The 13,133-nt window shown below is 36.0% G+C and overlaps 1 protein-coding gene across 1 annotated transcript; it reads left to right on the top strand.

Annotated features, from left to right (window-relative positions):
• The first annotated feature begins 638 nt into the window (after positions 1-638).
• On the top strand, positions 639-12,659 carry LOC126815081 (signal recognition particle subunit SRP72). The gene is made up of 11 exons (XM_050540616.2): positions 639-838; positions 3,088-3,199; positions 4,637-4,757; positions 5,539-5,604; positions 6,373-6,450; positions 7,544-7,655; positions 8,236-8,299; positions 9,761-9,841; positions 10,340-10,397; positions 10,979-11,110; positions 12,573-12,659. The coding sequence occupies exons 1-11, from the start codon at positions 703-705 to the stop codon at positions 12,657-12,659; spliced, it is 1,047 nt and encodes a 348-aa protein (XP_050396573.1). The 5' UTR covers positions 639-702.
• The last annotated feature ends 474 nt before the right edge of the window (positions 12,660-13,133 follow it).

Here is a 13,133-nt window from a genome sequence, read left to right as displayed (position 1 = left end):
CTCATGTATGCTTTGCAGCAATTGTAAATAACAATTATCAAGCACAGTTTTAAAGAACAATATTGTTTGCTTAGTTGATGGTGTTTAAATCCATAAGATATAATGAAATATTTCTTTGTTCATTAAGTTGAAATCACTTTTATTAATTAATCATGATGGAAGCTGAGCAACTTGGGTGTTTGGGGGACTAAAGGGGAGCAACTCTGCACATTTTTTGTTCTCCTTCAATTGGGGGGAAATGTCTGTAATATTGAATGCAGTAAAAGGAATTTTAATGAAATAGAGACAGGTCAGTACAAATCAAATTCGGAGATATTTATATAAAATTTAAATTCGCGTGGCGGATACAAATACTTGAAGACGAAAGGGGAGATAACCTCTTGTGAAACGCTCTGTCTTTCAGAAGCCTATATTGTTTATTACGAAAGTTTACTTTATTCGGATTTATATGAGTTTTCAAAATTGGTAAAATAGAATTAATTTTAATAATTTCACAGCTCGTAAAAATATATATATATATATATATATATATATAAAAAAAAAACAAACCCAAAACGCGTAACTAATTATTGTAAGGGGAAATAACTCACGCTAGTTGGCCTCTCCAACGTGTAAGGAAGAAACGGTAGATTCTCTAGACTGAAAGGAAGAAAATTGTTAACAGGTTGTTCGTGGCGTGTTACTAGAAATTTGCCAAACAATATGTCGAATAAATCGAAGAAAACCAAAGAAGAACCGAAGCCGGACAAGGAAACTCAAATTCAAACCTTGTACGGGGACCTCCATAGACTTGGGCAGAAACAAGAATATGCAAAAGCCATCAAAATTTGCAACCAAAGTGAGTATGCTGGGAACCATATGCCATGTATGGATGGATATGGCTAGTTCAGCTCTGAACGTAAGTTTCATTACACCCTCCCTACGTTCAGGAACTGTCCTATTAAATCCTTGTCGAAAATCTAATCGCTTCCCAGTCAATTTTACTGGGCAACTTTTTACTGCTTACCGGTCGCGTGTCAGTCCCTGTGAACGCCTGAACAAATGAACATCTTAGGGAGAAAATAAGACCGTGCTTACCTGGCTAGAGTCAGTATGAGCGACACAACACGCTGTTAAAAAATATCCCATGAAACTTCAGATTTAGATAATGTATTATTACATTAAACTTTGGAAGAAAATTATTAATATATATAAGCAAAAGTTAATATCTGAAAGGAAAATAAATGTGCCATGCGTTTGTCCAATTCAAAAGAGACATTTTATATTTACTAAAATGGTCATCTTTACTGTCTTATGACCCAAAAATAATAGCATCTTCATTCATTTAACATAATTCAATGTATATTCTACCTATAGAGATTGCTATTTATATGAATTTTAATGTGCATTGTTTGCATTTGATATAATTTCATCTGGACTGATACGATTCAAAAAATTTCATAATGTTAAGTATAATGTTCAATAAAAAAATTATTTTGCAAAAAATTATCTTTTTTAAAATATATTTTGGAAGAATATGTATCAATCTTCCCTGAGACAGGGATTTTGTAAGAGGAATTGGAATTTCATAATTCAGTTGGGATTGGGAACAAATGGTACACTTTAAAAAAAAACATGCCATAAGATGAAACGAAATTTAGGTAAGCCTGGGAGAAAAAAAATGAAATCTTTGAAAAGTTGAGAATCTTCAGTGATTTATTGCTTTGCCTAGCTAAATTACAATAATTTACAATCAAATTCTTTCAAAAATCCCAATTTTTTCGCAACAGGCTTACCTAAATTTCGTTTCATCTTAAATGGCTGAGTTCTTAAATTTGTGCGTTACCCTTTCAATGATGTCCGCCAAGTCGGTTAGAAGACGGAGACGTATTTTTTAACAGCGTGTTGTGTCGCTCATACTGACTCTAGCCAGTTACGCAAGGTCTTATTTTCTCACTAAGATGTTCATTTATATTGTTCAGGCGTTCACAGGGACTGACACGCGACCGTTTAGCAGTAAAAAGTTGCCCAGTAAAATTGACTGGGAAACCAAATCTGGTCGACAAGGATACAATAGAAGGGTCCCTGAACGTAGAGGTCGAGTGTAATGAGACCTACGTTCAGAGCTGAACTAGGATATGGCATGCCATATGTCATCAGGTTTTCGGCAATTATTAGATACTGTTGAAATAAGCGAAATACTTTTAGCACTGTGATGGTATACGAGAGTTGGGATTAGAAATGGTTCCACTTAATAATGATGAATAAAGGATGGTTTTAAGGACTTCATTCGAGCAAGTTTTATAATCATTTGATTACAAAAAGGTTATTGGCCAGCTTATATCTCCTTAATTTTCTATTAAAAACTGGTCCCAAAGTCTACTGCACATAGCTTAGCATATAATAAACCAATTCCCATTGAAATAAAAGTAAATTAAACCTCGCCATGACATTGTACGTGATCAAACTTCACTTTCCATATATGTGTCTTATCATATCAGGTTCAGGATCTAGTAGGCCTAGAGGCCTTTCTGCTGATCGAAACACTGTTCATACAAAACTGATTTCTTCGACTACACTTATCAAAGTGACTTTGAATCAAGGTGGGCGGAGTAGTGTGGGTGGCAAGCTCACTACTCCAGTTTCGCAGCAAATGTTTTGAAGAATGTGATCTTTCTTGGATACTCATACAGGATAGTTATCAAAGAAACTGTACAGCATAATAGTTAAAGGCTCAATACCACTCTTGTTGTAACTGAATAATATGTCCCAATCTTTATTCTGGTCAACAAATTGTACTATTTTACAATATTCCAATAAATTGATAATGCAAATTTCATCTTAACACACCTAATTGAAAAAATTGGAAAAATTCAACTAAATAATTTGAAAACCTTTTCAAATGTGACTTGGATTTAAAAATATTTTCGAACCCTCTGGACAAGTAAAATAGGATTTAATGGATAATTTACACAACAGGTAGGATACTTAAACATCTAATACTTAGAATAAGGCTATTATTTATTTTCTGGAGCTGTCAAGCCAGCAAGAGTTTTATTGTCCCTTTAAAGCAATATTATTTCATAGCTGTTGTGTTTTGTTTTTCAGTACTTGGCTTGAAAGGAGATGAAGTGTCTGGTCTCCAGTATAAAATATCATGTCAGATGTTAACTGATCAGTTTGAAAATGCTCTCGGTTTGATTCAAAAAAATAAAATTACGTAAGTGAGATTATTGTCCATTTTTATACGACCACATCAGGGATGTAAAGATTAATTTTATCGTGTTACAAAAACACATAATTTTGTATGAATATTATTGACATAAATTTGAATACCGTATGGAAATTAAATTTGATAAATAGCAAGGTGCACATATGTTTTTGTATTCAGAACACATGCTATATTACATAAAAATATTTGTAGTTGAAGTCGATTAGAGGGAATGGAAATGTACTGACGTTATTTCCTGAAGCTGACAAACTACTACTTGCGACCTAATTCTTGCCTCTATTAACCCAAACTAAAAATGTCTTGACGGGCAAAATTATAGAATCCCATATGATCATGTACTATGACTGTGCAAGGGAGGAGAATTTTGTGCAGACTTTAGCATTCCCACCTACTCTTCCATTTATCAAGTTATATTTTACATGCAGACGAATATTAAAGCTCATACATTGTCCAACTAGCCCTGGGCTAGAAGTGGGTTCAATTTTTTTTTATGCCCCTGGCATAAAACAAATCCTCAAATGACTTACCCTGTATAACTGTATACATAAACAGCAAGAACAAAGTTAGTGTCGAGTCGGGGGTTGGGTGGCCGAATGGTTAACGTGTCTGCGTTTGATCACAAGTTCTGTCATTGGGACAAGCTGCATGGTTTTGAATCTCCGCTTGTACGTGTCAAAGAGTAGGGTTGTCTGTCCAACCTTGTGGGTTTTCTCCCGCTGCTAAAGACACCTACGTTCAAGCGAATTATTGAAATAAAATTAAACAAATATTTTAGTCCCGTAATGACCTAGTTTGTGTCGAGTTTATGTTACACCTCAATTCTCTATCTCTCATTTTAAATCATGACTCCTATATCTGTCCTGTATAACTTTTTCAAGTTTTAAAAATCAAAATGTGACCAGAAAGATAAATCCCAAAATCTTGCTTAAAATTTATTATTCTGAATGTTTGAAAAATGTGACAGGATTCCTTATGGTCATATAAAGCATCCGTTGAGAACTATGATAAAGAGTTAAATCCTTCGAACAACAACATGATTAATAGACTTATTTATTTTTGAGGGGTCACGTTGGCTAAAGTGGGTAAGACGCTGGCTCGTCAGCCTGGAGGTGGGGTGTTCAATTCCTGCTTTGGCCGAGAAAGTTCATCCAGATTTTCTGGCGTGGTTCCCCACTTGTTAGTGGTGCAGGATGGAGGACCTGACAAGGACAACTGTCTAGTCATTCGGATGGGACGGAAAACCGAGTTCCCGTGTACACGTTGGCATGCACGTAAAAGATCCCATGACAGTTTGGATTTGATATAAGAGTAGGGTATGGTGTATGTCCGTCTTTATTAGCCCATTTCGTAGCAGAACAGTAGGACGTTAAACCCCATTTCATTTCATTTTTTATTTATTTTTGAAGTCTTTTGATGATATTTCAGTGGTATGGATTTTGAGAAAGCCTATTGCCAGTACAGATTGAATAAAACAAATGATGCATTGAAGACTCTACGTGCTGTTAGTGAACTTGATTATAGAATGAAGGAACTATTGGCACAAGTGGTGGGTATAGGCATTTAGGCCGTGTGAAATTGATTCCTTGTTTCTCTTGCCTCTAGATGTGTATTATCAACTTCTTTAATTCGTAACGAGGAATAAACAAAGAGAATTGACCTTTGATGTTTGGTAGAATTTTATTTAGATTTTATTAACGTATTTTTTTTAATATTGTTTTTTGTGTTAAGAAGGTAAGTGCACGATTTTCGGGGTCCCCGACCTAAGTGTGCAGGCTAGGAGAAACAAGGAATTAATTCAACGCAGCCTTAACATGGAAATGTGAAAGTGAAATCAATAGAGTCCATTCTTTAGTTAATAATGGCTGTAATTTAGAAAATAATTTATTTGAATAGGTTGTTAACAAGATTTGAAAAAAATAATTTTAATTTGTGTTCTGGCTCATGTTTAACCATAATTCTAGCATTTTGGTGCATCAAGAAAACATAGTAGAATTTTATAACCTATCAGTAGTAACTTGCATAATGTAGTTGAAAGCATAAGAAATGGCACTTTATGACCCATCTGCATTAGCTACATCCTTATATTTTGTGTTGTGTTTTGTTGTGAATGCTATAGCCACTTGGTGTAGTAAAGTAATAGGACATTAAATAACTTTTTATTGCATTTCGAATTTAGGAATTTATGCTAGATCATTATTCCTATTAGTGTTTTATATAATATGTTTTATATTTGTTTCAGTTGTATCGTTAGTTTTATATAATATGTTTTGTATTTGTTTCAGTTGTATCATTAGTGTTTTGTATGATATGTTTTGTATTTGTTTCAGTTGTATCGTCGAGAAGAGTATGAGGAATGCTATGATCTTTATCGAGATTTGGTCAAAAATTCTGATGTAAGTACATACATGTATACTTGACTCTTCACTTAAGATTTGAGATACTTCAGAAAAAAATTGATCTGTCATAAGACCAGGATAATATGTTCTGTGTTTTAAAGATGGGTTCCCAGAAAAGTATTTATTGGGTGGTTATTTCCAATAAAAGTATGGCAATTTTGGTATATATCGAAAGTAGAAATATCCAATCTTACTAGAAAAATACTGGATTCCCTGAAAAACACTCATGGTGCGCATTCACGACAAAAATGTACAAGTTTCCCTAATTGACAGCCCGACGATTAGGAGTGTCTGCACTTGTGACGTCGAAAGTTGCACGCGGAGATTGAGCGCTTGATGTATATGTTGATAAACTTTATGAAGAGTTAGACGTACAACACTTTCTGAGATAAAAATCACAGAAAAATATGCGGGCAGTGGATAATCCAGGAATTTAATTAGGCTTCGATATTTGTAAACAATAGTCAGCGATAAAGGCAACATCGTCTTGTGACACAAACATGACCTCTTTTGATCGATTTTTTATAGCCGGCTATTCCCTGACAATTAAAATGTTTTGAGAAGGATTTGAAGCAAAATTATGATAAATTAATTTGTTTGAATATGTTTTTAGTCCAAATATATCATCAAATCACCCAGTTTGTACACGGGAATGTATTTTTAAGATCCACATATTATGCTCTGTGTTATAAGACCCACGTATAAATTGTGTTCTGTGTTATAAGACCAAGGTAATATGCTCAGTGTTATAATTTTCTTTTATAGGATGATTTTGATAGTGAAAGACAAACCAATATGGCTGCTGTTATTGCTTCATTAGAGATGTGGACAGACAAAACCATGGTAAGATGATTTAGGACTGCAATCTGATTAAATGTTATTTACTTTTCGTTTCATAATGTGGAAAGTATTATGTTGTTGACCCTGTCTATGTGGCTGCGTGTCCCTTGCAGATCTCAATTCTTAACTTTGCATGCTTATTTCTGATTTGGGGGGTTGGATGGCTGAATGGTTAGCGTGCGCGCGCTGTATCATACGGTCTGTCATTGAGTAAACTGGCGGGGTTTCGATTCCCCGGTGGTACCTGACAGGGAGTAGGGTTTCCTGTCCAACCTCGTGGGTTTTCTCCAGGTCCTCCGGTTTCCTCCCACTGCTAAAGACCCCTATGCGCACGCGAATGATTGAAATAAAATTGAACCATGTGTTAGTCCCTAAATGACCTAATTTGTGTCAATTGGATGTTTAACCCCATTTCTCTCTCTCTTTATTTCTGATACCCTAAGGATGATGCCTATTGTTTTTGGTTCATGCCACAATTCTGAATGGATCATTTTGCAACTTGCTGTGTTATATTGATCTTGGTATACTGTACTATCATAACATCTGGGGGATTGGATGGCCGAATGGTTAGCACGTGCAAAATGCATCATAAGGTCTGTCATTGAGTCATGTGGCATGGTTTCGATTCCCCAGTTGTACGTGACAAGGAGTAGGGTCGCCTGTCCAACCTTGTGGGTTTTCTCTGGGTCCTCCGGTTTCCTCCCACTACTAAAGACCCATACGCGCAAGCGAATTATTGAAATAAAATTGAACCACATGTTAGTCCTGAAATGACCTAGTTTGTGTCAAGTGGACGTTAAACCCCATTTCTCTCTCTCTCTCTTTATAATAACATATTTTGTTTAAAGTCAGCATTCAGATAACATGAATTTTTTGACTAATCAAATGGTCTGTATTGGTTTACAGGGCTGTGGATTATAGGAAAGTGTTTATAGAAATGATAGTGTGTGTTTGTAACCATTTGTAATATAGTTTATGATATGTAAGTGGCATATTGGTGTACAGGGCAGTGTATTGCTGTGAATTATAGGAAAGTGTATGTAACTATTTATAATATAGTTTATGATATGTAAGTGGCATATTTAACATGTTTTAGGATGATCCTGGTTTTGAAGAAGATTCATATGAAATTTGCTATAATAAAGCTTGTCAATATATTGGTAAAGATGATCTGAAAACAGCAGCTGATAAACTTAAAAAAGCTGAAGGTAAAGAACGGTGGGAATTATATATTCTATTTTTTAAGAAGCATTTCACCTCTCAGATACAAATGCCTCCTCCTGTCATATCCACACTTGAGACGGCTCCCGCTACCTCAGCCCTCTATCCCTCCACCACTCCCAGATGCACTCACATTAATTATTTATTTTATAGTATTATCTAGAATTAACTGAAGTTGATATGATTCAAATAGTGACGACAGCTGATAGAGATATATAATCTATTTTATAAATAGAATGAAATGGAGTTTAAACGTCGTACTATTCTGCTCCGACTGAGATAATGAAGACGGGCATATGCCTTACAGTGTGCTATGAGGGATATGTTGCCTGGACAGTGGCGCTATTGTCTTCCGTCCTGCACCACTGACAAGGGGAAACCACGTCGAAAATCCTGATGTACTTTCTCAGACAACACCGGGAGCAAATCTGCATCCTTCAGACTAGCGAGCCAGTGTCTTAGTCACTTTGACACCATGGCGTCTATTTTGTGGTATTATCTAGAATTAGCTGAATAGTGATGAGAGCTGATCGAGATATATATTTTATTGTGATGTTTATTTTGTAGACATAATGAGAGCTGATCCCGAACTAGCTGAAGATGAATTAGAAGAAGAATTAGGACTAATTCGGTCAGTACATATTCTTGATTCTTGATTTATATAGTAAAGGGAGGAAAACCACATCTTTATTCTGTTGATCAATCCATAAACTGGTTGTACGTGACAAGGAGCTGGGTCGCCTCTCCATCCTCGTGGGTTTTCTCCAGGGCCTCTGGTTTCCTCCAACTGCTAAAGACCCCTACACGCAAGCGAATTATTGAAATAAAATTGAACACGTAGATTTAGCTTGATTTTGTATGTTGTAGATCAATATGTGTATTGTGGTCACATATACAATATATGTGTGAATATCTACACCAACACATAGATTTTAGACTGTATAAAGGGACAATAACATATATTGTCACATATACTGTATATGGTCACATATACAATATATGTGTGAATATCTACACCAACACATAGATTTTAGACTGTATAAAGGGACAATAACACTCTTGCTGGGTTGACAGCTCCAGAAAATAAAAAATATCCTTATTCTAAGTACTAGATGTGTTAGTGTCCTACCTGTTGTGTAAATTATCCATTAAATCCTATTTTACTTGTCCAGTGGGTTCAAAAATATTTTTAAATCCAAGTAACATTTGAAAAGCTTTACGTCAGGCTTTTCAAATCATTTAGTTGAATTTTTCCAATTTTTTAAATTAGGTGTGTTAATATGAAATTTGTATCATCAATTAATTGGAATACTGTAAAATAGTACAATTTGTTGACCAGAATAAAGATTGGGACATATTATTCAGTTACAACAAGAGTGGTATTGAGCCTTTAACACAACAGAATGTTATTACATTTTGTATAACAAAGCAAAAGAAGGTTTGGGGTGCCAACGGTTAGATTTGTTGTTGATTCCTTAAAGCGGTTAGATTTGTTGTTGATTCCTTAAAGTAGCTAAGTCTCTAACTCAATATCATCCAAAATCTTCGACATTGAAAACACAATTTATTTGTCGCTTTAAATCAACATTGATGTTGTGATCTTACCTGGAAAAGATGGGATTCTCATTTCTAATATTTAAGACAAAATAAACATTTAACAATTGGTACACGAATTGTGTACCATAATGCGTTTCAGCGCTATTTGTAATAAGGGACTTGAAAAACGAGGCTAGGCATATTCCACAAGTCATGTCAAACGGTGACTCTATATTCTTATCTGGAGAGCATGCCAAATACAGTCTATCGGCGTAGACTGGAAAAAACAGACGCTAGAGATGGAAATTCGATTGAAAATACTGGCGTATTTCGCCGAACCTTATTGATTAGAGATTAATCAGTTTACATGTATATACATTCATATTACATTATTGTATGCGTTGCGACCCATTTGTGTCAATTTCTAGGTCCCAAATATTAGCGATTTAGCTCCTTTAATGTATGTTTTTCGAAGTTTAATACTATGTAATTCAAGATGGCGCCCAAGGGGGTTTGATATACTAATAGTTAAATTACATTTTATATTGTTTTATAGAGTACAGCAAGGTTATGTCCTACAACGTGAAAATAAACCAAAAGAAGCATCAGAACTCTATAATCTGTGTATGAAATCAAAGTAAGTTTTATTTAAATTCTTTAACTTATCAGGTTTTCAGGGGGTTGGTTGGAAATAAAATGAAATAGGGTTTAACGTCCTACTGTTCTGCTCTGACTGGGTTAATGAAGACAGGCATATGGCATACAGTGTTCTATGAGGGAAATTTTGCCTGGGCAGTGAAACTACTGCCTACTCTTATATCGAATTCCAACTGCCAAGGGATCTTTCATATGTCTGCCAATGTATACACAGGATCTCAGTTTTTCGTCCCATCCGAATGACTAGGCAGTTGTCCTTGTCAGATCCTCCATCATTCAACATCTTTAGGACAATAACAATCTTGCGATACAAATTGAACTGTGTATTTTCAACTGAATTTCATAATTGCTATTGCTTTCATACTCTTGACAAAAGATTAAATATGTAGGCCCGGCTCACAAGATAAGCATATATTGTGATGGAATATACTGATTTTTATGTATTGTTAAATTAATGATTATGTTTGTATCGTTACAGGCCAACAGATTTAGGTTTATTAGCTGTAGTTTCTAATAACATTGTTACTATTAATAAGGTTAGTTGTCTTAAAGTTTTTTGGGGAGCCATGGTGGCTAAAAGAGTAAGATGCTAGCCTGGAGGTCGCGGGTTTGATCCATGTGTTCGTGAGAAAGTTCAGCAGGATTTTCCGGCTTGGTTTCCCCTTGTCAGCGGTGCAGGACGGAGGGCCTGACAATGACAGCTGTCTAATTGTTCGGATGGGACGGAAAACTGGGGTCCTGTATACACATTGGCCTGAACAAAAAAGATCCCTTGGCAGTTGGAATTCGATATAAGAGTAGGCCGTAGTGCCGCTGCTGGGCAAAATTTCCCTCACAGCACTCTGTATGGTGTATACCCGTCTTCATTAGCCCAGTCGGAGCAGAACAGTAGGATTTTAAAGTTTTGGGTGAAAAATGAAGGCACAGTTTTATTAAATCTTATTAATGTTTCTGTTTTTGGTTTCTTCTCTGGGTCCTATGATTTTCTCCCACTATAGAAACCCTCATGGGCAAATGAATTATTGATACAAGATAAATATGTTGGTCCCAAAACAATATTTTTTCTGTTGAGTTGAAGCCCTGTCTCTCTATTGTTGGATGTTTTATATAATTGTAGGATCAGAATATGTTTGATTCTAAGAAGAAATTGAAAGCTGCAACAGGAGACAATGTACAACAGAAATTAACCAATAAACAAAAAGGATGTATTGCTATTAATCAATGTCTGCTAAATATGTACGCTGGTCAGGTATGTCACTTTCGTGAATTTATATGTGCTTGATAAAACTTTTGGAAATAATGATTTGGTATTTGCCTGACAAAAAATTTGGAAATTAGGATTTTATATATGCCCAACAAAATGGAGCTGGTATCTTACATTTAGAATTTTTTGACGGACATTAATAATAAGGCACAAAGACCAATCTTTGCAAAGCAAAATGGCGATCACCTGGTACAAAGCCTGCATTTATGCCAGACAATGTATGTTTTACATCCAGACTTTTTGATCCATTTCTTCACATACATATTCCCTCGACAGTGGGAATCCTAAATACATTTTGATGGGAATACCGGAAAAATATATATTTGTTGTTAAAAATATTATGGGGATGCTGGATTGTTGGGAATTGAGTCCTGTAGTGTGATTAGAAATCATAACATTATTAAATGTTAATGTTATCGTAGGGAGTCAAGATTATTTCATATTCATTTGTCCTATGCCTTGTTGCTATTACCCTTTCTAAAATATATATTTGTCGTAGGGGAGCCACAGTGTCTCGGTGAGTATGACTCAGGCTTGCTAACCAGGAATTCTCAGGTTTGCTCCTGGTGTTGGCTTAGAGAGTTGCTTGGGATTTTAATAATAATAATAATAATAATATGTACATTTATACATTTGTACAGTTCCATGTTAATATGCATGCTCAAGTCGATACACAGTCTGGGTGCCGTAATAGGTCATAAATAGTGGACTCAAATGTTTCTAGGCTGGATGGTAGTTTTGGGGGGTTGGATGGCTGAATGGTTAGCGTGCGCGCGCTGTATCATAAAGTCTGTCATTGAGTCAACATAACGTGGTTTTGAATCATCCCCGGTTGTACGTGACAAGGAGTAGGGTCGCCTGTCCAACCTCGTGGGTTTTCTCCGGGTCATCCGGTTTCCTCCCACTGCTAAAGACCCCTACGCGCAAGCGAATTATTGAAATAAAATTAAACCATATGTTAGTCCCGAAATGACCTAGTTTGTGTCGAGTGGACGTTAAATCCCATTTCTCTCTCTCTCTCTCTGGATGGTAGGTTAATCTTTAGGGGTAATGAATTCCACAGAACAGATACAATGTGAACAAACGATCTGTTTATATTTTGGGATTATAAGAAAATGTTCTTGTTGAGAATGGAGTGCACGTCCAGGAAAATTTGGTGATAAAAGATCTGCTAGATACGGAGGCCTGTTTCCATGTAAACACTTATACGCAAGGCACAAGAGCTTAAAGTCTATTCTTTATGGCTCGGTTTCTCCTTCTTATTGGTGCAGGACATTGGGCCTGGCAAAGACAGTGTTTAGTCGTTTGGATGTGTCTCGTGTACAAGTTGGCATGTAAGTGAAATATCCCTTGACAGTTGAAATCCTAATTAGAAGTAGGCCATAGCTCAACTGTCAGGACAAAATTTACCTCATAGCACACTGTTGATAAAACTACTTTGTTACAGGGCGAACAATGTCATGAAGTAGGTGATTCGTTGATTAAACAATATATTAATATTTATAATTACAGGGTGAACAATGTCATGAACTAGCTGATTCATTGATTAAACAATATCCTGATATTGACACACCCGTTTTAATTAAAGCTGCTCAGTTGGTGAAGGAAAAGAAATTAGAACAAGCTGTAGAACTGTTGAGGGTAAATTGAACTTTATTTTGATAATCAGTATCCATATATATCTTGTTGTCACCTCTGTTTTTCCATTGTTAACGGAGCCACCATGGCTAAATGGGTAAAACGCTGACTCGCTAGCCTGGAGTTCGGGTGTTCGATCCCTGCATTGTCCGAGAAAGTTCCTCAGGATTTTCAGACATGGTTTCCCCTTGTCAGTGGTGCAGGACGGATGGTCTGACAAGGACAACTGTCTAGTCTTTAGGATGGGACAAACAACGGACATCCCATGTATACATTGGTGTGCGCGTAAAAGAACCCTTGACAGTTGGAATTCGATATAAGAGTAGGCCGTAGTGCCACTGCCCAGTGAAAATTTCGCTCATAGCACACT

This window comes from Patella vulgata, chromosome 3 (assembly GCF_932274485.2).
Source record: "Patella vulgata chromosome 3, xgPatVulg1.2, whole genome shotgun sequence".
In the NCBI taxonomy this organism is placed as follows: Eukaryota; Metazoa; Mollusca; class Gastropoda; family Patellidae; genus Patella; species Patella vulgata.
This window is presented reverse-complemented; position numbering and strand designations above follow the sequence as displayed.